Source organism: Amblyraja radiata, chromosome 4, assembly GCF_010909765.2.
Source record: "Amblyraja radiata isolate CabotCenter1 chromosome 4, sAmbRad1.1.pri, whole genome shotgun sequence".
Classification (NCBI taxonomy): domain Eukaryota; kingdom Metazoa; phylum Chordata; class Chondrichthyes; order Rajiformes; family Rajidae; genus Amblyraja; species Amblyraja radiata.
The window spans coordinates 30,322,046-30,347,253 of record NC_045959.1 but is presented as its reverse complement, the minus strand read 5'-3'; the positions used below and the strand labels follow the sequence as shown (position 1 = coordinate 30,347,253).

Below are 25,208 nucleotides of genomic sequence, written 5' to 3'. Positions count from 1 at the left end.
TGCGCCACCGAGCCTCTCCAATCTTAAAGGCAATTATTCCCAATGTATAGGTTGAACTATAATGTCAATAAGCTTATGTGGTAAAAAAAAAGGTCTTGGTACTTGCATAATCTGATGAATTGTTACCCAAGTCATCATAATAATTTTGCTTCATATTTCAGGGTTGCCTTTACTTGTACAAAGGACAATTGCAAGAACAATTGTATTACAAGAAAGTATAGGTAAAGGTCGATTCGGGGAAGTCTGGCGAGGAAAATGGAGAGGTGAAGAGGTCGCAGTCAAGATCTTCTCTTCGCGTGAAGAAAGATCATGGTTTCGTGAAGCAGAAATTTACCAGACTGTGATGTTGCGCCATGAAAATATTCTTGGATTCATTGCAGCAGATAACAAAGGTTTTTATTTTTGTTCTGTGCCTTTACAGATTAGCATTTAGAAAATTTACTCTGCAACTATGCTAAGTAAGTCTTAAGTCTTAGCCATTTTTGATTAAATATAGTGCAATTTTAAACATTGCTATTTGTGAAACCTGCACTCCCTATGCTATTTTAAGATGCCTAAATTCGAACAAGTGAATTCGGAACTAATTATTTCCACAACAGGAGAGTGTTTCTAAACAATTTTGGAGAGCAAATTATAATTCATCAGTGAAAATGTCAAGGAGTTTGAAACAGAGTATTTCTTTGGTCTATTCGAGAGATTGGCCTATTTTGCCCCATTAGCCGCATTTCTGCTGACCCTGAATCCTTTTTGTGATGTATCTTCCTCAACCTATAACGTTACTTTACTTGTTCTGGTAATTTCTCCATATATTTGCTAGCCACAGTAAATATTTGCCTTGGTAGATAATCTTTCCTTTTTTTCTCTCTATCCCTTTTGTTAACTATGGGTAAGTTATTCATTTGTATTTTTAAAGGTGAGGATTTGATATGCAGCCTGTCAAAGGGGATCTGTTTTTACAGATATTCATGTCGACTTTTTGTCCATAAGATGCAAAAATCACTCTACTTTAGTAACCATATCCGCACAGTATTGTAATCGATGGCATCAAAAGCACATAAGACCGATAAGAAAGAATAATTACTAAAATTGGAGAAGGCTAGTTTTGCCATTCACAAGATGAACATAAGCAGGTATATTGAAATATAATATGGGAACTTGTTTGTAGCTAGGGGCGTCCATAAGTCAGATGTTCATAATTTGAGGGCAGCCTATACCTCTGAATTTGTCCGGACATCTTCAACTCCTGTGTATCTTAACTCTTGTTTCTTATAGCGGAGTCAGGGGATATGGGGGAAAAGGCAGGAACGGGCTACTGATTGTGGATGATCAGCCATGATCATATTGAATGCTGGCTCGAAGGGCCGACTGGCCTACTCCTGCGCCTATTGTCTATTGTAAAGAATCTTAAGGATTGAGCTGCATTTCAGCTCATTTCACTTTTTTCTCATTCTTGTTTTTCTCTTTCCCATAGGACAGACATTGCAGTAAGAATGTCCTACCTTATTGTTTAACATGCTTGGTTTCTGAGTTTGTCCCTGGGGAAAAATGGAATAGAAAATTGCAGTTTCTAAAACTGCATGATCTGGAATCAGTTGAAATTGAGGTGTGGTGGCCCAGTAGTTCTTCTGGGACAGGTTGATCCAGAGGCCTGAATAAATGATCTACACATGACTTCATAATCTCACAATCAAAACTGGGGAATTTAATTTCAGTTACTTCAATAACCTGGAATAAAGAAAATATTGCTGCATAATCACATTTTGTTCATGGAAATTCTTCAGGGAATTACCCATTCAGCAATATGGTTGACCTTTAATTGCCCTCTCAAAGGAATTTATATGGAATTCAATTGTACAAAAATTGCTACGATAACATGTTATTGTTGTATTTACTCCACTTGAAAAATTATTTAAGTGATGCAAGAGTGCAGAGAGAATTCGGGACAGTGAACATTGTTGGCAGTATCACTGACCTGGATGAATTATGATGGACAATTGCCAGATTCTGCTGATAGCAGATAGCGAGAGAACCAGCATGATAATGATCTTGTCCTTATTATTCCTATCAATAATAACGGGGGCAAATGTCATCACAACTGGTAAAATGGACAGTCCGTTGTCCTTGTGGAGAGGCAGGTGTTAAATGGGATAGTGCAGAACAGATCTAGCAGCTCAAAAGTAATAATTGTGTAGGCATTGCAGACAATCATAAATAATTGTGCTCCACCCTGTAAAATAATTTCTTGTATCTACCATCTGTTAGGACAGGACCTTTAGGCTTTTGGAGTTTAGAGATACAGCTCGGAAACAGATCCTTCGGCCCACTGAGTCCGTACCAACCAACAATCCCCCCTACAATAATACTATCCTACATCCTTGGGGCAATTTTACCGAAGCCAATTAGCCCACAAAACTGTACATCTTTGGAGTGTGGGAGGATACCTGAGCACCCATAGAAAACCCACATGGTCACAGAGAGAATGTACAAACTCTGTACAGACAGCAACCGTAGTCAGGATTGAACCCGGGTCTCTGGCGCTGTAAGGCAGGAACTCTACCACTGCGCCACTGTGCTGCCCCCAACATGTGCCGACCTATTCTGTTTAAAGGAAAACATTTGGGTGACTATTGGTAATTAATAAACAATTAATGGGAATAGTTTTTCTCAAAATTACCATTGTATAAATAGTTCAGCCAATTTGGTTCACTGCTGGTAAATTCAGCAGACTGAGTGCATATAGCAAAATGTATGGTAACTGACCACACCCTGATCTGTGCTCCAAATATGAGCTCCAGTGCAGTTTCAGCACAGATATTTACCGAAGAATGATGAAATTGAATCTTGCCAATAACCATCCCCTCAGACTATTCTTCATCACTAGCAAAGCGTCAATGGTACAACCATTTTTTAGCTCTTACTTATCTGCCAATTGCTCAATTTGTGCTCTGTCAGAACCAATCCACTCCAAATGTCTTTCTATGCTTGGTCCAACATGGACTAGAGGTGAGATGAGTGGTTGTCCTTTGCATCGAAGAATTATCATCCAAATATGATCTCCAAAGAGCCTCAGTAAGCTTTTGGAATTGAGGTGCAAAGCTCCCTGACACATAGGGAATTATCACTTTGGTGTTCCTCGATATCCATGATGTCAACATTGAGAATGTTAACTGGACCCAGCTACAACTTTTTTGCGACCTCATTTATTAACCAAAGGATGAATGGCCTTTTGATTCCTCAAAGCTGCTTCAAAAATGCCCTAACCAACCTGAAGTCAGCTGTAGTGAAGCACTGCTATTTCCAAGACCTGTAGCTGTGCTTCACTACAGCTGACTTCAGTACAACATGGCAGCGCTTGGAAGTAGGCATCATGGCAGGCTGCACAGTCTCACCCTTGGCCTTTACAATGGCCATGGAAGTCATCATCAGGGCCTCAAAATGGGTGGTGGGCGGTGAACGAACCAGGGCTGGGCTCCGTTTGCCACCCATCAGGGCATACATGGACGACATGACCACACTAACCACTACTGCAGCATGCACCAAGCGGCTACTTGGAAAGCTGCAGGAGAACATCAAGTGGGCCCGAATGAAGATCAAACCAAGTAAATCTCGAAGCATCTCCATGGTCAAGGGGGTGCTTAGAGACACAAGGTTCTGTATCGGTGACGACCCAATACCAACAGTGTCTGAACAGCCAGTTAAAAGCCTGGGCAGATGGTACAACGCAAGTCTCAAGGACAAAGAGCAGGTGCAACAACTAAGGCAAGAAATTGTCATTGGCCTGGAGAACATCAATCAGACCCTACTGCCTGGGAAACTGAAGCTCTGGTGCCTACAGTTTGGACTCCTTCCTCGGACAATGTGGCCACTGACCATTTATGAAGCCCCAATAACAACTGTGGAGAAGATGGAGCGAACCATAACTTCATACGCGAAGAAATGGCTCGGGGTCCCACGATGTCTAACTAACATCGGCCTATATGGCAAAGGGGTCCTGGAACTACCTCTCACTAGTCTAACAGAGGAATACAAGTGTTCTAAAGTAAGACTTCAGATGACACTGAGGGACTCTAGAGACAAGACCATCAGTGCTGTTGCGCCGCCCCTAGTAACTGGCCGGAAGTGGACACCATCTGATGCAGTACAGCAAGCTTCATCAGCCCTGAGACACAAAGACATCGTGGGGCAAGTCCAGCAGGGAAGAGGAGGCTTTGGCCTTACGACAAGTAAACCAACTTGGCGAAAGGCCACAACATCAGAGCGGAGGACATTGGTGGTCGAGGAGGTGCGGCGACAAGAGGAGGCCGCAAGAAGTGCAAAGGCGGTCTCTCTTGCCAAACAGGGGCAATGGATGCAGTGGGAAGGTGTGGAGCGGAGGAAGATCAGCTGGAAAGAACTATGGGAAATGGAAGCAAGCAAGATCAGCTTCATCATCAGAGCGACTTATGACGTGCTTCCATCACCAAAGAACCTCCATCAGTGGTACGGCGAGGATCCAACCTGTGCCCTCTGCCCAACTCCAGCGACCCTCAAACACATCATGGTAGGCTGCAAGACCAGCCTCACGCAAGGGAGATACACGTGGCGGCATAATCAGGTACTAAAAAGCCTGGCATCAGCCCTTGAGAACAGGCGGTGTGCGACCAACTCCTTGCCTCCGAGAGCAAGCAACCCCCCCCCCCCCTAAGGGCAACAACCTTTGTCCGAGAAGGACAGAAAACATCTAAACATCCTTCCACCAGATCAGAAGAAGGAAACCTATGCAGGGCCCGCGACTGGAGGATGCTGGCGGACATCGGCCGACAACTAGTTTTTCCACCTGAAATTGCTTCCACCAACCTCAGGCCAGACTTGGTGTTCTGGTCCCCTTCACAGAAGACTGCTTACATCATAGAGCTCACAGTTCCATGGGAGAACTCTGTTGAGGAGGCCTATGAGCGTAAGAAGCTGCGTTACGCAGAGCTTGCAGCAGAGGCAACGCAGCGTGGCTGGAACACCAAAGTCTATCCAGTTGAAGTGGGATGCAGAGGATTTGTTGCATCATCTACCATCAGACTGCTGAAGGAGCTTGGAATCCACGGTCAGGCTCTGCGGAAGACCATAAGATCACTCTCAGAGGCGGCTGAAAGAAGCAGCCGGTGGATTTGGCTCAAGCGGAAAGACCCATGCTGGGCCCCAAGTATTTCAGGGTGAATCTTTGGGACGGTTTGACACGGGACACGCGCTGAGGGCTGATCATCCTGCAGCGGGCCGCCCTTGTGGAGGGTGTATAGTGTTAAAAGGCCGAAACACCCAGTGATGCAAGGGTACACTACTGATGATGTGTCCTGTGCCCAACTGTCCTGAAGGTTACCCAGGCCAAGATATACGTATCCACTCCCCCCCGCCCCCCCACCGATGTTGAGCGTCTACCACTCTCAACAATCAACGAATGTCGTGAAATGCTCCCCACCTATTGGCACAAGGGACTTCTTAACATCTTGTCCTGTGTATTTGATTCTCATCACAGGCTATTTTACAATTATTTCATCCACGCTACCATTCGTGAAATTAGGTTCCCTAAATTCTAACCTGTAGTTGCATACAATTTTATTTTATTTCAGTGCAGCATTCAAAGTAAGATTTAATTTAAATTTTAAAATCTGAACTGCGTAAGAGATCACTGAACACAAATTATATATTTTTTAAAACAATAGAAAGTAGGACAGCTGCCAAGAATAGAGATTTGATCTTTCAAATTCTCAGCTGAGGGATGGATTAATTTTAATGCTAAATAGTGAGAATGTTTTAGTGAAAACACGGGTCAATTGCCATCTAGACAAAAAAAGTTTTGCAATCAACAATTTAAACAAAGTTGGTGGAGGTATTAGACTCTGGATCATTTAAATAAACACAAACATTGGGAATAAAAAGTAATTTAATGAATGATGGTGAACTGATGGAATTTAATCTGGTAGGAAAACATTCAAGTGTTTCCTTTCAATCAGTGAAACAAATGGAGCATTGAACTATATTAACAAATCAATGAAGCCTTGTTCTATATTTTTGGTATTGAAGTTTATCGAACCATGCCACGAGCAATGGTCAGATCTTGTCAGTAAGACGTGGTTTATTGGTCTATTGGAAGAGTTGTGAAACTTGTAAGGTGGATTCTGTAAGGCTTGAAAACCTGTTCACATTAAGGATATAACAAAAAATAAATCTTTACCATCTAATATTTCTATAGAGCAGAAAATGCAACATGTGGCAAAATATTTTAAACTCTTAGCTGATCAGAACGAGGATCATAGCTAAAAGATAAGAATAGATGGCCAAGGTCTGTTGATAGGAAGCACTTTGTTCAAAGAATAGCGTGTCACTCTAATGAAATAAAACATTCTTGAATCATTTTGTCAGTTGGATGATGATGAATGAACATTATTCTTTTATGGAATAACATATACATTTATAGAAATATGACATTAAAATGCTTAATTTCTTTGGTGAAATTCTTAATTTGTGTATAAAGTTTATATATTTGAATTAATTTTCTTCCCCTTTCAGATAATGGTACCTGGACACAGCTGTGGCTGGTATCAGATTATCATGAACATGGTTCCCTGTTTGACTACTTGAACAGGTACACTGTTACTGTAGAAGGCATGATTAAACTGGCACTTTCTACAGCCAGTGGACTTGCACACCTGCATATGGAAATAGTTGGTACACAAGGTAAGAATGCTAATTTGTGCAAAAAGATTAACATTTTGAATATCATTAGAGAAGCAAGTGAAGAAACTGAGTTGTTTTATGAAAAGGACGTATAAACAGAAAATTGTTGTATAAAAAGGCCGTATACATATTTTTGATTGAGGATAAAATCCAAAATTGCATGGAAGAGGCATGTTTGCAAATAGGAACTTCGGCTGAAGTAGGCTGTATCAGATATATCCAAGGACATTGTAGGAAACTAGAGAGGAAATTGCGGGAGCCCTGGTTGAAATTTACGTCGTCTTTAAATACACAAGAAGTGCCGGAAGACTGGAGGGTGGCAAATGTTGTGCCTCAAGGAATGCTGCAAGGAAAATGCTGGGAACTATAAGCCAGTGAGTTTAACATCTGTAGTTGGAAAGTTACTAGAGTATGGGATATACAGGCATTTGGATGGATAAGGGCTGATTAGGGATAGTCAGCATGGTTTTGTATAAAGGGTCATAATTCACACATCTGAGTTTTTTTGAAGACCTGACCAAAAAGTTTGATGAGGGCAGAGCTGTCGATGTTGTATACATGGATTTCATTAAGACATTTGTCAAGGTTCTGCATGGTAGGCTGCTCTGGAAGGTTAGATCGCATGGCATCCAAGGAGAGATAGCTGAATGGATAGAAAATTGGTTTCGTGGAAGGAAGCAGAGGGTGATGGTGGAAGGTTGCATCTCGGACTGGAAGTCTGTGACTAGTGGTGTGCCTCAGGGTTCGGTGCTGGGCCCGTTACTGTTTGTCATCTATATTAATGATTTGGATGAGAACATACAAGGGCAAGATTAGGAAGTTTGCTGATGATACAAAAGTGGGTGGTTTTGCAGATAGTGAAGATGGTTGTGAAAAATTGCAGCAGGATCTTGATCGATTGGCCAGGTGGGCTGAGGAATGGTGGATGGAATTTAATCCAGTGAAATGTGAGGTGTTGCATTTTGGGACTCGAACAAGGGAAGGACCTAGACTGTGAATGGTAGGGTTCAGGGGAGTGTTGTAAAGAAGAGTGATCTAGGAGCATAGGTTCATGGTTCCTTGAAGCTCGAGTCGCAGGTAGATAAAGTGGTCAAAAAGGCTTTTGGCACATTGTCCTCCATCAGTCAGAGTATTGAGTATAGAAGTTGGGAGGTCATGTTTTAGTTGTATAAGACGTTCCGTTCTGGGCACCATGTTATAGGAAAGATGTTGTCAAGCTGGAAAGGGTACAGAATATATTTATGAGGATGATGCCAGGACTAGAGGGTCTGAGCTTTAGAGGGAGAGGTTGAGTAGACTGGGACTCTATTCCTTGGAGCAAAGGAGGATGAGGGGTGATCTCCGAGGTGTATAAAATCATGAGAGGAATATATCGGGTAGATGCACAGTCTCTTGCCCAGAGTAGGTGAATCGAGGACCAGAGGACATGAGTTTTAGATGAAGGGGAAAAGATTTAACAGAAATCTGAGGGGTGACTTTTTCGCACAAAGGATGGTGGGTGAATGGAGCATGCTGCCAGATGAGGTCGTTGAGGCTGGGACTATCCCAACATTTAAGAAACAGTTAGGAACATGGATAGGACAGGTGTGGAGTGGATATAGACTAAACGCAGGCAGGTGGGAATAGTGTAGCTCTGACATGTTGGCAAATTGGGCCGAAGGGCCTGTTTCCACACTATGACACTAGGACTTCTTTGGTGGCAGTGTAAGTGTTTGACAAAGCGGTCATATTCTCAGCAGAAACGGTTCAATCTGTTTGCATACTGACATGAAAAACCCTCCTTCTGCAGGAAAACCTGCCATTGCACACAGAGACCTAAAATCAAAAAACATTCTTGTGAAGAAGAATGGAACTTGCTGCATTGCAGATTTAGGATTGGCAGTAAGGCATGACTCGGCCACAGACACGATTGATATTGCTCCAAATCACAGAGTGGGAACAAAAAGGTAAATTGTGTTTATTTGTATGTGATTATATTGTGAAATAAGGATCAAAGTAAATACCTCAGGTTTGCATTGTAGTCGGAGGAAACGGTCAATTCCCAAAAGAGCACTATTTCAAGATCGAATTGTAAATTAATATTTAAAACTAGAGATATCTTTAGGCCTTGCTTCAGCCACTGACTTAAAAAAACCTACATCTTTGACCAAGCTTTGGGCTTTTCTCCTGTTATCTTTTTGGCTCTGAATTCACCCTTTTATATCAAGTGTGTTTTTAAATGTCTTCATTGTAACTGCCTCTACCACTGGCAATTCATTCCATCTTCGACCATCCTCTGTGTGAAAACATTGCCCATCAAGTCCTTTTTAAATCTTTCTTTTCTTATCTTAAAACCTATGCTCTTCAGGCTCCCCTACCCTGGCGAAAATACTGTGACTACCTTATCCATTTCCCTCATTATTTTATAAATCTCTATAATAATGTTACCCCTAAGCCTCCTAAGCACCATGGCAAAATGATTTCACACTATCCAGCCTTTCCTTACAACTCAAACCCTTCAGACTACATAACATCCTAACAAATCTTTTTTTCCCCCATTTAAATGATATCCTCCCTAAAGCAAGGTGATCAGAGCTGCACAGAGTTCTTCAAATGTGGTTTTGCTAAATGTGGTCTTGTATAGCTATAACATGACATTCCAGCTGCTATGTTGAATACCCTGACCGATGAAAGTAAAGTATGCTAAATGCCTAATTCACCACCCTGTCTACCTGGGTTTCTTTCCACTTTCATGGAACTATGTACCTGCAACCCTCCGGGGTCCTACAGTTTATTCTGCAAGTCCTGCCATGGTTTGTCTTGCCAACATGCAAAATCTTGCATTTAGCTGAATTAAACTCCATGTGCTATTCCGTGACCAATTGATCAAGATCAAAATCGCTAATTTTAAATAATGATAGTAGACCCAGCATTAACCCCTATGATCACTGTCTAAAAAACAAACCTCTACCATCTGCCTATTTTCAGCCTATTCTGTATCCATATGGATGGGTTTCTGATGTGATCCAACCTTCCAGACCATTCTCCCAAAGGCTCCTTGTTAAAGGCCTAGCTAATGTCTTGTAGACAATGTCTAGTGCACTGCCCTCATCATTCTTCTTGGTCAACCCTTCAAAAACGCTCAGCCAAATTGGTGAGGTGTACAAAGCCACGCTGACTCTTCCTAATTGACGTTTGTGTTTCCAAATCCATTTTGACCCTGTACCTCAGAATAGAACTTGCCTACCATTGATATTAAGCTCACTTACCTGGAGTTCCTTGAATTTTCCTCAAAGCCTTTCATACATAAAGGCACAATTTTAACCTCCATAAATCTTCATTTGTTTTCTTCGTCACGCTAGCAACTAAAAGGCCACAAAATCATTTGGAATTCCTTGTAATGGGTGCAGAAAATTGTCTTTAAATAATTTAATAAAATGTAACGTTACTACTACTCGTCCTTTCTCAATATTTCCACAATATCTCCACAATACCTCAACTCTGATCAAGAAGGCTCACCAGCGTCTCTTCTTCCTGAGGAGACTGAAGAAGGTCCATCTGTCTCCTCAGATCCTGGTGAACTTCTACCGCTGCACCATCGAGAGCATCCTTACCAACTGTATCACAGTATGGTATGGCAACTGCTCTGTCTCCGACCGGAAGGCATTGCAGAGGGTGGTGAAAATTGCCCAACGCATCACCGGTTCCTCGCTCCCCTCCATTGAGTCTGTCCAAAGCAAGCGTTGTCTGCGGAGGGCGCTCAGCATCGCCAAGGACTGCTCTCACCCCAACCATGGACTGTTTACCCTCCTACCATCCGGGAGGCGCTACAGGTCTCTCCCATTGCCGGACCAGCAGGTCCAGGAACAGCTTCTTCCCGGCGGCTGTCACTCTACTCAACAACGTACCTCGGTGACTGCCAATCACCCCCCCCCCCCCCCGGACACTCCTCCCACAGGAAAAACACTATGTCTGTATATATGCTAATGTAAATATTTATTCAAATCATATGCTATGTTGCTCTTCCAGGGAGATGCTAAATGCATTTCGTTGTCTCTGTACTGTACACGGACAATGACAATTAAAGTTGAATCTGAATCTGAATCTGAATCTGAATATTGCTGTATGATGACATTTGTTTTGTGGACTTTAGTCAGGTATCAAGGTGGGACCACAAAACCCTGAGTTTATAGACCATCATGTTGATAAACAGGAGAGATGAATACAAACAATTGGATGCAGTATATCTGGATTTTCAATACAATGTTTGATAAGGTTGTTACATAAAATGGAAGTTCTTGATGCTGGAGGTAATGTGTTAGTGTAGTGGGAAGATAGAGCAAGAATAAATGTGTTTCCTTTTCTCATTGGCAGGCTTTTGCCAGGAAATGTTACCCATGTCTGGTTTTAAAATGCTTCGGCTAAAATGGCAGAACATTTTTTTAAATTTACTGTCAACATGCAAATTGCAAAGAGTGTAATTGTCTTTGCCAAGAGATGTGGACAGGGAAGTTACCATAGGTGGCCAATAAAGGTCCCAGAAGAGCTAAATGTGCAGAATTGTGAAATCACTCATTTTGTTAGGAAGGAAAGCAAAATGAGAATTTTCTAAGAGTTGTGAAAGTTTCTGTGAATAATGATTTTGAAATTGTTGAAAGATGAAAGCCAATTGGCTACAGGCGCAGTAAGTATATCCAGTTGTGGACACGAGGAACTGGAGATGCTGGAATCGTGAGCAAAATACCAATTGCTGAAACAACTTGGCAGGTCAGGCAGCATCTGTGCAGGACATGGACAGGCAATGCTTCTGGCCGAAGCCGATCTTCAAAGTTCACTGATTCTCTTTGTTGCAAGGAATTTGCAATGTAAAAATAGAGCCTGTCGTGGTTTTGATGGGACCAGCAAGAGTACAGTGCAGTCCTTGACTTTGTACCCAATGAAAGAGCTGCGAGCTTTGGTGACATTGCAGTGCAAATTCACTGGATGATTTCTGGGGAGGGTAGGTTGTTCTCTGGAAACAAATTGAGAGGATGGTTTTATGGAATCCAAAGTTTAGTTAATCGCACTGAAGGACGAGTGATTCTGAGATGAATTGGCAAGTAGAAATTAAAACAGTATCTTCAACTGAAGCATCTAGAATAAGAGCTACACTCTCATTATGTGGCTCAAAGACTTAAGACTTTTGCCTTCCATCACAGGGAGGAGGTGCCTGGTGAACTCACTGGTGGATGTTAATTTGTGTTTATTGTGTGTTTTTGTCATTTTTACTATATGTAGGACTGCAAGGCAACAAAATTTCGTTCAGACCGCAAGGTCTGAATGACAATAAAGGCTACTTTGACTTTGACTTTAGTATTTTTAGCATTGAAATGCAATATTTTGATAAATTCTAAATCATTTGTATTCTATTATTCCCAAGAGGACTTAAATGCACAACCATTGAGTACATTGCAAGCTTGTCATAATCTTGCTGTATGGCAGGGCAAACCTAAGAGACCATACTAATTTCTTATGTTCTTAACCCACCACCAACAATTCCATGCCTGTTGTATCACATGTGGATTTAAAATCAGCTGCTTGCCTTTTAAAAGCTGATTTGGATTGATGGCTTTATACCAATGTTTGCCAGTAGTTTATATTTGTCTTTTCTTCCAGATACATGGCTCCAGAAGTTCTTGATGATTCCATAAACATGAAACATTTTGAGTCGTTTAAAAGAGCAGATATCTATGCTATGGGCTTAGTATTTTGGGAAATTGCACGGAGATGTTCAGTGGGTGGTAAGTAAAGCATATCATATGTCCAACTTACTTTGGCATGTGGGGAAGAGAATTTGTCTACTCTATCTCTGCAAAACAAATTCTTTATAACCATTTGCGAAATAGATATTCGCTTCATATTGATGAAGCCAATTCTATGCAATGTAATGGAAAATTGTGACGGGTTAGCCACTTTGTTCTGATGCATGATGTACTATTCATTATGATATAATTTTGGCAAGATCAACTTCTAATATTTGTGTATTGTAATTTCCATTCTTTGTTATTTCTTTATATTTGTTTACAACTCTTATGAGTCCAAAGAACTTGATTTTTATGTGCCCATGTTTTAGGTATTCACGAAGACTATCAGCTACCTTACTATGACTTGGTACCATCAGACCCTTCGATTGAGGAAATGAGGAAGGTGGTGTGTGAGCAGAAACTGAGGCCAAACATTCCTAACCGATGGCAAAGTTGTGAGGTAACACTTGTGAATTTCAATTACTTCTATTTCAGCTTTGCTGTGTCAGTGTTTGCATGGTTAGAACATTCCATTGGCACCTAACACTAACCTGGATTCAAACATTTAGATGCAAGGAACTGCAGATGCTGGTTAGCAAAAGAAGACATTAAATGCTAGAGTAAATCAACGGGTCAGGCAGCATCTCTGGAGAATATGGGGAGGTGACGTTTTGGGTCAGGAGTCTTCTTCAGACTGAGTGTACTGGAAGGAGAAAGCTGGAAGGACTATCAGCCTGAAGAAGAATCCAGACCCCAAAAGTCACCTATCGCAATTCTCCAGAGATACTGGCTGATGCGCAAAGTTATTCCAGCACCTGTGAGTTTTTCATTTGGGTTAAAATATTGTTTTCTTCATTTAGGAAATGAAATCAAGAATATTTTTGTTTAAAAAAGGGCTAAACTGTGCTTGCACTTTGTTTGCCTTTAACCTTTTATTGACTGAATTAAAATAAAAAACTTCTATGTATTCTCTCATGAAAATTTGATTCCATTATATTGTATCATTGTTATTTTAATTTTGCCTTTATTTACTATTGAAAAGCTTCAAACCATTATTTTTGATATAGTCCAACTTTATAGCACAAATTTGAAAGCTCTCAAAATTGATATCGTAAGTTTAAAGAAGCTGGTGTATGATTATTGGAACCTTACTGTCATGTTATATCTCCAACATGTCTTATTTGGAAATGTGGTAGCTGCTGTTTTGTTTTGCTTTATTCCTATAGTGTCAGGTTTGTATCACATTTTTCTCTTGTCAGTGGTAGCTATTTTGTTGTCATTCTAATCAATCACATTTTTCTCCGCCGAGTGGTAATAGTTGGATGATTTTAACTTTCCAAACATTGACTTTGACTGCCAATGTGTAAGGATTGGAATGGGGTGGATCAATCAATATGTAGGTAGCCCAATTGGAGAAGGGGCAGAATTAGACCACTTGGGAAATACGGCAGACAGGTGACTGAAGTGTTATTGCAGGAGCTCCTTGGTATCAATGACTATAATGCTATTAGATTTTAAATAATTATGGAAAATGATAAGACTGGTCTGGTAAGACTGGTTTGAAGAAAATGATAAGACTGGTTTGAAGAAAAAATTGGGGAAGGAGATTTTTATTATATTACACAGAAACTTTCAAAAGTTGAATGGGGGAAGGCTGTTTGTAGTTAAAGGGATCTGGTAAGTGGGAGGCTTTCAAAAGTGAGATAGGGAGAGTTTGCCCGGTATGGGCTGCAGTGTTGGAGTAAATCCTTTGAGTATTGGGACTGCTGAAGTACATTTAAGAAGGGAATTGGGAGGGTAACAGGGGAACATGAGATTACTTTGGCAGATAAAGTTAAGGGGAATCCAAAGTGATTCTACAAGTATAAGAACAAAAGAGTAGCCAGAGAGAGAACAGGGCTCCTTAAAGATCAACAAGATCATCTACATATGGAGCTGTAGGAGCTGGACGAAGTATTAAATTTATATTTTTTGTCTCTATTCGCTGTGAAGAAAGATATGGATGCTTGGGAACTTGGAAGTTCAGAGTAATGTTTTGAATAGAGTCTGCATTACAAAAGAGGAGATGCTTGCTTAAAACGCATAATGTTAGATAACATCTCTGGGACCTGATCAAATGTATCCTGTATCTGTACACCGTGGACAGCTTGATTGTAATAAATGTATAGTCTTTTTGCTGACTGTATAGCATGCAACAAAAAGCTTTTTCACTATACCTCTGTACACGTGACAATAAATAAACTAAACAAAACTGAACAGAGAACATTGTGGAAAGCAAGAATTTAAGAAACATTGCAAGGAAAAGCCTGGGAATTACAGATCTAACATTAGTGGTGGTTAAGTTTTTGGAATGGATTGTGTGAAACTGGATCTACGGGCATTTGGTATGCACGGGCTGATGAGGGAGAGTCAGCAAGGCTTTGTGTCGGGAAATAATGATTCATAAATTTAATTTGAGTTTCTTGAAGAGGTGCCAAGAAGATTGATGATTACAATGTGTTAGATATTGCCAATCTACAGTTCCCAGACTGTCTTTTGCAGCCTTTCATAAATAAAGACACAACATTAGCGACCATCCAGTCCCTCAGCCCCTCATGCTTAGATGTCGATGATACAAATATCTCTGCAAAGGCCTCTGCAAATACTTCCCTATCTTCCCACAATGTCCTCTGATGCATGATCGTGTCCCAGGGATTTATCTACTTCAATGCATTTTAAGACCTCCAACATCATCTCTTCTGTGGTGTGGACCCTTTTCAAGGCATCACAGTCACCTTTCTTCAGCTCCCTAGCATCTGTGTATTTTTCCATGTTGAATACAGATGAGAACCAGTTAATTTAATACCTCTCATCTCCAATGTCTCTATAGAAAAATGTAGGTCTTTAAGGTGCCCTATTCGCTCCCTACTTAGTCTTTTGTCCTTGGTATACTTTAATTTCTTTTAGATTCTCCTTTACCTTGTCTGCCAAACCTATTTCAATGGCCTCTTTTTGACCTCCTGATTTCCCTCTTCAAAATATACTCATACACCCTCTCTGCTCCAGGGATTCACTTGACCCAAGATTCTATTAAGAAACTCCCTGTGTTCTGGATTTAATCAAAAAAAACTCTTGACATCCTACGTAATGTTGAAAAAATATTCTGACCAAGTTTATTCCATTATAGTTACAACTCTATCGTTTACCTGACAATGTGGAAAGTTGCCCAGGTGTCTTATCCATAGAAAGCAGAACAAATCCAAATGGCTAATTAATACCCTGTCTATTTTTGTCATCAGCAGCTTTCCAGCAAATGAAAGATTTGCTGTCGGCAAGCACCAAGACTGGGATAGAATCCAGGCTTGGGCTGTCAAGTGGCAACACATACACACGTATCAGTGACAGTCACCCACATGAGGGAGGCTTATCACTTTTACCAGCAGAGTCCATTAACCAGAGCTGTACTGGATCAGTCGAGTAATAACTGAACCAGAGGAGGTCTTTGGTAATATTTTGTGCAGAGTTATGGAGCTTCTAGTGATGTCATCTGCATTTACTTTTTACCTATGCTTGATCAGTTTTGATGTCGCATTGAAGAAAGTGCACTTTCATTATTGAATTGATTCTGGAGGTTGGATTTCATCGCGTCGTGAACGTACAGAGTTTTTTTACAGCTCTGAGCATTGCGATTTTAATGATTTTTGTAAGATTTAGAAGTCCTCTGCCCTGATGGTATACTTAAAAACTATGCAGACCAACTGATTGGATTTTTTGCAGATATCTACGACATCTCGCTAGTTAGAACCGTAGCCCCCACCTTCTTTAAAAGGACATCCATTTGTCTGAAGAAGGATCTCAACCCGAAACGTAACCTATTCATTTTCTCCAGGGATGCTGTCTGACATGATGATTTACTCCAGTTTTTTATGTCTATCTTCAATTTAAACCAGCATCTGCAGTTTCTTCCTACACTTATCCATAATACTGGTGCCAAGAAGGGCAAGGGGACATGCCTCAATGAATACTGACCGATGGCACTGATCTCCGTGGTGATGAAGTGCTTTCAAAAGTTGTTTATGAACCATATCAACTCCTACTTTAATATGGACTTGGACATTTACAATTTGCCTACCGGTACAATAGACCAGCAGGGGGTGCGATCTCGCTGGCTATCCACTCTGCACTGGACCACTTGGACAATCAGAACATGTACGACAGGCTGCTGTTCATCAGCTACAGCTTGGTGTTCACAACATCAACCCCTCTAAATTGTTCATCATGCTCAGAGAAATGGATCGTCGCTCATCCCCGTTGGATCCTCCACTTCCTCATCAACATCGGGATGCATTGGCAACTCTTCTTCCTCGATAATCATCAACACAGGAACACATCAACGCTATGTGTTCAGTCCATCTAAGGACAAAAATGCTGGAAAAACTCAGCAGGTGAGACAAAAATGCTGGAGAAACTCAGCGGGTGAGACATACATGCTGGAGAAACTCAGCGGGTGAGTCAAAAATGCTGGAGAACCTCTATTCTCTCCATACCTATGACTGTGTACAAGAGACAGCTCCAACTCCATCTTTACATTTGCAGTTGATACCATCGTTGTTGGATGGAAAATGGGTAATGATGAGTGTAGGGTACAGGAGGAAGATTCATTTGCAGATTATCAACGTTAGCAGGACCAAGGAGCGGATTGTTGACATCACATGGGGGAAAGCTGGGGATCAATGAAATGTGTCGGAAAGAAAACTGTTGTGAGAAACAGTGGATCTATAAATCTGTTTTTGACAGCTTTGAGATCCTGGGCATGCATATCTGTGAAGATGTGTGCTGGGTCCAGCATTTTGATGCAATCACTGAGAAAGCTCATCAACATCTATATTTCCTGAGAAGATTGAAGAGATTCGGTATGCCACCGAATACTTTGTCGAATTTCTACAGTTGTATGGCAGAGAACATACTGACCGATTGATTCAGTAACTCGCACGCTCAGGAACAAATGCAGCTGTAGAAGGCGGTATACATCACCTGGCCTGTTGTGTAGATGTCAGTCCTCACATTCGAAGGGGTCTTCAGAGGTGCTGCCTCAAAAGGCAGCAATTATCATCAAAGACCCACAGCACATTGGCCACTCTCATCTTGCTAATATAATTGGGAAGAAGGTACAGAATCCTGAAAACAGTGACCTCCAGGTTCAGGAACCACTTCTTCTCCGTTACCATCAGCCAGCCTTCTCCCCTTTTTTCGTCGATTAAATATGACAGAGATATTAATGTTTTTACAAAATTCCCCATTCTGCTGCCTCTGCTGGAGGGAGGGGGAGGGACTATAAAACCAGGAAGTGGTGTGCCTCAATCAGTCTCTGCAAGTGGTGTGCCTCAATCAGTCTCTGCAAGTGGTGTGCCTCAATCAGAGCTCTGAATGACACAAATGTCTACAGCACTGTGAGTACCCTTAATTTGGTTTGAAAATAAAAATATGGTTAGATTGAGGTAAAAAAGCACTGCCTGCAAATGGCTGTTTGGGTTTGGGTTGAAGTAAAAAGGCATTCTCTCTCTCTCTCTCTCTCTCTCTCTCTCTCTCTCTCACACTCTCTCTCTCTCTCTCCCCCCTCCTCTCTCCCTATCCCTCTCTCTCCCCCCCTCTCCCCCTCCCTCTCCTCTCCCTCCCTCTCCTCCCTCCCCCTCTCCTCACCCCTCCCCTTCTCCCCCCCCCTCTCCTCCTCCCCCCCTCTCCTCCTCCCCCCCTCTCCTCCTCCCCCCCTCTCCTCCTCCTCCCCCCCCCTCCTCCTCCTCCCCCCCTCTCCTCCTCCTCCCCCCTCTCCTCCTCCCCCCCTCTCCTCCTCCTCCCCTCTCCACTCCCTCCTCTCTCACTCACCTCTTTTTCTCCCCCTCCTCCCCACCGTCCCTCCCCTAAACCCCCCTCCCCTCCACACACCCCTACCCCTTCCCTTCACCCTCCCCTTCCCCTCATCTCCCCCCCCCCCTCTCAGCACACCCTCTCTCTCCCCCCCCTCCCCCTCTCTCCTCCCCCTCCCCCTCTCTCCTCCCCCCTCCCCCTCTATCCTCCCCCTCCCCTCTCTCCCCCTCTCTCTCTCTCTCTCTCCCCTCCATCCCCTCCCTCCCTCCCCTAAACCCCTAAAATTGCTTAAATTGTTTGCTGAACTAATTGACGGGAATCAAACACTCACTCGAAGCGGAACATTTGTAGAAACTTTTGAGCACATACTTGGAAACGGGACCTTTTCATATAAACAAACCTGGGAATTTCCCCTGGATTCCTCAGTGCTCTATGTGATTAGTGTTTCTGCAGACACTGCAGCCAACCATTGCAGAAACCTCCCTAGCCATCATAATACCAGCTCCTTCGCCACATAAGTTCCCAGCAAAAGCATTAGCTCTATGTCCCTGAACAGCAGACACACAAGGATCTTTCACGGTATCCTGGGGCCTAACATAATTATCCAAATTTGGAAATATAAAGGGAGAGGCTAAGCAGGATAGTTCGTCATTCTACATTATTTTCTTGTAGCTGTCCTCCTATTTACAATTTTGGAATACTGGTTCATTGATACAAGCTCCAAACAATATCACTGTGAAACAGACAAGCTAGAACTTTTCCAGCCTCCAATCATGAGACCGGGGGGGAGAGAGAGGTGACCCGCAAGCGCTGCCGATCCGTCCCTGGCCCTCCCCCCCCCCCCCCCCCCCCCCCCCACTCGAGACGTCCGGACCAACGCGACACCAGGCCCAGCGCGGAGAAGCGCCAACCCCAACACCAGCGGCCCCAGACCCACAGCCAGCACCAACTCCAGCCCAACCCCACTACAACTCCAGAGAAACTTGCTCCCCACTACGGCGACAAGTGCCAGTTCGGCCATGACCTCAGCCGCTACCACGAGTACAAGCTGTACCTTGCAAACCACCGGCTTCTGCCCCTTAGGTACCCGCTGCCACTTCACCCACATCCCCGAGGAGGAGCGGGGGCCCTGGCCACACATGCACCAGACTGGGCTCAGCCTCCTCCGGCCCGACGCTAGACTGGGCCGCGCTGCGGGCGGCCTTCAGGCCCGAATTAGAGCTGGCCCGAACTCTGGGCTTGAGGCTGGGTAGGGGAGGAGGCGGAGGTTGCTGCTGCCGCCAGCACCACCATCACCAACAGTACCTGCAGCTCCGAGTCGCCCGGCAGCTGCCCATCTTCAGCAGGGTCTCGGTGTCGGTGATGGAGGGCTGCTGGGGCTGGGGGTGGGGGGGGGCTGGTGGAGGGTTGCCCGGGGCCAACCCGGCGGGACAGGCAAAGCTTCATATAGCGGCTACATGTCCGGGGCCGCCCCGCCAGCCCAGGGCCACCCCGGACACCTCCAGACAGGGACGGGACTCCAGGGAGGGGACGGGGACGGCCCAACAGCAACTCAACAGCGCCTGCAGCGACGGAGAGCCGGGCCCGACTACAACGAAACGCAAGCCTGCACACAATGCAGCACCACCGTTGCCAAGACTGTTTTATAGCTAGTGACCTATGATCTGGGCATGCGCAGTCGGAATACCGAACTCGCTTATACAGGCCTGGCAGAGCATCACCAGAGAAAACACCCAGCAACTGGTGATGTCCATGAATCGCAGACTTCAAGCAGTCATTGCATGCAAAGGATATGCAACAAAATACTAGCCATTGCTATTTTCAGTTACATGACATTGCTGTGTCCCAAACATTATGGTGCCCTGAAATGGGGAGACTATGTATAAACACTGCTGTAATTTCTACATGGTGAAATGTAAATAAATGTATAAAAATGGCCTTTAGAATCTGACAATGTATACTTTAACCACGTGATTTTTTTTCTATTACAAATCTCAAATTGTGGAGTGCAGAGGCAAATAAATAAATGAAAGGTCTTTGTCACAAACATTATGGACGGCATTGTATATTGGATCTCTGAGATCAAAGAAATTCAGTTTAACACTTTGTACACTAGGAATGATGCCACTTGGTCTTCTTTTAACAGATTATAAAATTTGAAGTTATTAAGGTAGAAATGTTCATCATGCAATTTATCATGTTATAATTTGAATATTTGCATTGTGGTGTAAAATTGCTTTAATTTAAATCTATTACACAACAGTGCTGTTTGGTTTCTGTACTTTAGCACCAATTGACTTGGCTAAGAAGGTTTTTCTTTAAAATAACGAACACCCCTTTTGCAAGCTCTAGGAAACTTAATACGTTTCACTTTGGAGATTATTTCAAAAATACTGCTGTCGTCTGGTTGTGCAAAGTTCAGTGAAGAATGTTTGTGCATCTCTAGCATTATAGATTGTAGCTCGTCACATGCGACTGACTTTATCTAATCTACTTTAATGAGTAAATATTAACAGCCTCCTTTCAGAAGTTTTCACCTCCAACGGTCTGTCTGAAAAGTGTTTCACCTCGATCTTTCTGACAAGTGAAAACAAAGATATAGTTTAAAACACATTTCAAGTGGCTAGATTAGCATTGTAGTTTTTACTAATTATACCAAAGCTGTCTTTGCCTATCCCCTTAACCAGTGCATGCTTCAATGTCAATATTAGAGTTCTGCTTAGTTTCTACTTTCTTTTAGTTAATCAAAGATGAGAGGATCAAGAATCTAAGACTATTGTTTGGCTGTCAATGATATAGTTTAAAAAAAAACAAACAAATAATTGACTCTTGAGATTGTTTCAACTGGATCCTTAGTCTATCATTATATTTGGAAGAATATCTAGATTCAAAGATTGAAATATTTTTAACCAGGGATGCAAATGTGGGAGAATTTTAGATATAACTTGTAGGTTTTGGTATTTATTCTCGTCACTGTGGATTGCCAACTTGTTCTAATCCTGCTATCTCTTTGCCGCAGGCTCTACGTGTAATGGCCAAAATCATGCGTGAGTGTTGGTACGCCAATGGAGCAGCCAGATTAACTGCTCTTCGTATCAAGAAAACGCTGTCTCAGCTCAGCCAACAGGAAGGCATAAAAATGTAGTCGGATGCAGTCCAGAGATCGAGCTGATAGGATGATAACTGCAAGTGGATTGCAGTATTATTGGAAGGGATTCTTGTTCTACCTCATCGAGGGAGCAGAAGATGGATCACTCTGTCTGCACCACATTTTCTAAATTACATAGGAAATTTCCATCATGCCTAGCTCTCTAATGGACATGTTGAGCGCAGGCTGAGGTCCACTTTGTGCACTGAACACTACCTTCCCAGGACATTGACATATTATGTAGCTTAGGTTTTTTTTAAATTAACATTTAACTTGATGACAAAGTGTTATTATTGGTCTTAATAGTAGAAAAGCTGGAACACTTAAGCCTTTACCAATACTGCCCCAAAATGTTGAAGAGACTGGTAATGGGGCTAGTCCCACAAAGGAATATAAATGTCTGTGCAAGATACAGTATTACACACAAAGGGTACTCTGTCTAAGGGTTTAGTACTAGTTTTACTGCTTAGCAATTCAACCAAGTGAATATAATTTTGAATCCTTGCAATTTATTTTCACCTTTTATTGGCTAAAACTTTGAGAGGAATTCTACACTTCACATTTGGTTTGAGCCATTACGCCACTTTGAAATGGCTTACATACTTGGGAACAAGACTGAGACAAATGCATTAACTGTTGCTACTTTTCTTTTGTTGCAGGAATAAGATTTGTGTTGAAATTGTGAGTTTCTGAAATGGGTACGCAAATCGGGCCTTGATTTTGCCAGAAGTAAAAAAAAAAAAACCCTAACCTGTATCATGTACAATTTCCAGGTTTAGCGATAATTTGGTGAGAGCCTCAATCTGGGTTTTAGTTCATTTTTGTTTTAACTAGACAATGTTTGCAATTAGTATTTTTTTTCTAGTTTTTGTTTTAAACATATGAACGTCAATTCCCAATAGCCTGTTGGAGGTTCATAACCCTCTACTCCATGAACATCAAAAAGAAAATTATGGGAATATGGTTATGGTAGTCCACGATGCACTTCCATTGGTTGTTGTGCTGTGGTGGAAGCAGCCACTTAAAATAGCAAGGAACATACTTGCAATTCTTCAACTTGGCTTCCTGACAAGAAACTCTTTGCTTCTTGGAAATGGGGGGTGGGATGCTGGGTACCTTTGGTAAAATTTGCTCTAATATCATCTGTCAAATGAGTTTTTGCTAAGGAAGAGTTATTTTGACGTTGTTGAATTTTTAACATAAAGTACATAATATAGCAAATGCCTCTCAACCAAATATAATTATAATGCATTTTAACACAAAATGATAGCAGCCAAATGAATTATTATTATTGTATGTAGCATAGTATGTAGATTAATCGACAAATATTTGCCTATTTTTCTCTCTCCATTTGCAGTGACACTAAGGACCCAATCAAGTCTTACTCGGTGCATTAATTGTGTGCATTTTATCATGCCATCTTTTGGGGCGAAAACATTTTACTTTGCTTTGTTTTAGGTGCCATTAAACTCAAATTAGCTTTAATGAATTTAGAATTATAAGAATAGTTATTAAAAATGAACTTTCTATTTGGAGTGGACTGGGTTTTTATTTGGCTTTTTAAAAGACTATTTTCTGCAGGTACAAGAAACAGCGCAAAATCGGAATGAAATCAATTTATTCATGAAATTATCTTTTTTGCAGCTTGGGAGTCTGTGTTTTTATTTGCACAAAATGCCATAATAGGCCTTATGATCTCGCACTGTAATATCTTGAACCATGTGTAAATCAAAGGCAATCTGGCCACCTACTGCTAGGTATTCTCGGAGTACTCAATCTGCTTACACATGTGCTTTACTTTTTTTGAGGGAGAAACGGCCTAAAATTACAATTTCACAGCTTTCTTACTTTATACACTGCAATTATTGATTATGGCGTCTGCCTTATCAGGTGTTTGAAGATGAATATAAAGATTCAACATTCAAATTTAACCTGGGGTGGAAAGACTTCAAGTTCTGTTTATTGCAGTACAGATGTGCAGTGTTGTTATTCCTTGAATTTGGCAAAGACGCAGTTAACTAATCCATTTGGTGCATTACAAATAGATCCACTCTGAAATACATAGATAAGTCTTGCTTTTAGTTTTAACTTAGTTTACATATAATTGTATATTTACAAATGAGAAAGCCCAGTGTGAGAAAATATTTTTATTTCTACAACTTTTTACTTTTTAATATCATAAAATCTGTAGTGTGATTAACATGGTAATAAACCTAGTAGAAAAGCAGGGAGAAACACTATATAGAAAATGTTGCGTATAGCTTCTAGCTCAAATAAATCCAGATCTTTTTCTATCATCATTAATCTCAGTGTGTAGTTTCCTGGCTGAGAAACAGTATTATAATTGCAAGCAATGAAGGTCCCTGAAGTGGCTGAACTGCTGCTAAGCCCTTGGGTAAAATGTGTGGTAGCTCTGTTCGAAAGATTTCTCATCAGTCATTCCTGTTGTAAGTAATCACTGAGCATATTGTCTAAATGTATAGTACAGAAAACGTCTTTATCGTATTACAAGTTTTGTATGGTTAGCGAATGAACGCAACAAAATGGGCACCTCCCTATAAAACCATGGTAATTACTGTGATCTGCAGCATGTTAAGTGTGCATATCGGATGTGCTTCTTTATTACTATATTGAATTCACCCATGACAACTCGGTATATGCAAGTGATACTGCTGCATATGTTAATGTTAAATTATGAAATGCTGTTGATTTTATTTTCCTGTATCGAATGCCACTACCTGCCCTTTCTAACACAGTCCCACCAGCATGGTGTTACGCCATGCAGCCCCCAATTACAGAACATTTATTCTGCACTCAAACAATTTTATGTAATTCTGCTTTAAATTAAAGATACCTCCGGAATGACCAAGTTATATTTACCTCACTGTGTCTGTGATATTTTATATATATGCACAAATATATTAATATATATATTATATCACACTGATAGTTTCAGTAACTCAGCACGTTTGCAAACTCATGTTGATTTATATAAAATATGGATGCTGTATTAATTTAAATCCTGTATCTGTCTATGGTACTGAAGTGTTTTGTGTATGTATTGCGCCTGGCTTATTGTATACTAGATATTCCTTTTTATTGTTTGTATAAAATTGCTGATCCAGGAAGTATCCATGCTGCCCTTGCATTGCTTTTCCATTGGAGGTACAGCTTTACAGCTAAAATGTATGGAAAAAAAGAAAGATACTGGAGTCAGTAAATAGACATACAGCATTCAACAATTTTTTTTTCTCCTTTCTTCCTAAAGTACGATTATCATAAATGATGTAATACAACTCCCTGATTGTTAAAATCATGCTCTTTTGTACAACATGCACAACAAAGATGGGCAATGCTAGATACTGAGTTAAATGGCTTATTGAAAGTATTGGCATTGTACAATGCATCTGACAAAACCAGATTAAAATAAACTGTTTATCACCTAGATAACTGATTTGTGAGTCTTATTTCTTTTTCTTTTCAGGTTAAATTTTCACCATGACTGTTGCATTTTTTTCCCCCGGACGCGATGAATTAATCTCGTCTCCAAGTGGAAACAGACATTTAAATTATATGGCATTAAAATGGATATGACTTATTTTCAACTGTTTGCTCCTACAGACAGCAACTTTATGCAGAACTTTTAACCTGAGTATCTTCCCCAGACATTTGGCAGGCTTTGTTTTGAAGGTGTTTACACAGACATCTACACAGTTAGTCCGTCAGTCCACCGTCAGTATTTTGCT

At 41.5% G+C, this 25,208-nt stretch overlaps 1 protein-coding gene across 1 annotated transcript in view; it reads left to right on the top strand.

Moving 5' to 3' along the window:
• LOC116971962 (TGF-beta receptor type-1-like) overlaps window positions 1-24,909 on the top strand; it is a 63,769-nt gene extending 38,860 nt beyond the window's left edge. The window contains exons 4-9 of the mRNA XM_033019182.1: window positions 162-392; window positions 6,541-6,708; window positions 8,498-8,654; window positions 12,343-12,467; window positions 12,800-12,930; window positions 21,334-24,909. Coding sequence (XP_032875073.1) covers window positions 162-392; window positions 6,541-6,708; window positions 8,498-8,654; window positions 12,343-12,467; window positions 12,800-12,930; window positions 21,334-21,459 — 938 coding nt within the window. The 3' untranslated portion in view covers window positions 21,460-24,909. The remainder of the gene's footprint in view (window positions 1-161; window positions 393-6,540; window positions 6,709-8,497; window positions 8,655-12,342; window positions 12,468-12,799; window positions 12,931-21,333) is intronic.
• Window positions 24,910-25,208: the final 299 nt, after the last annotated feature.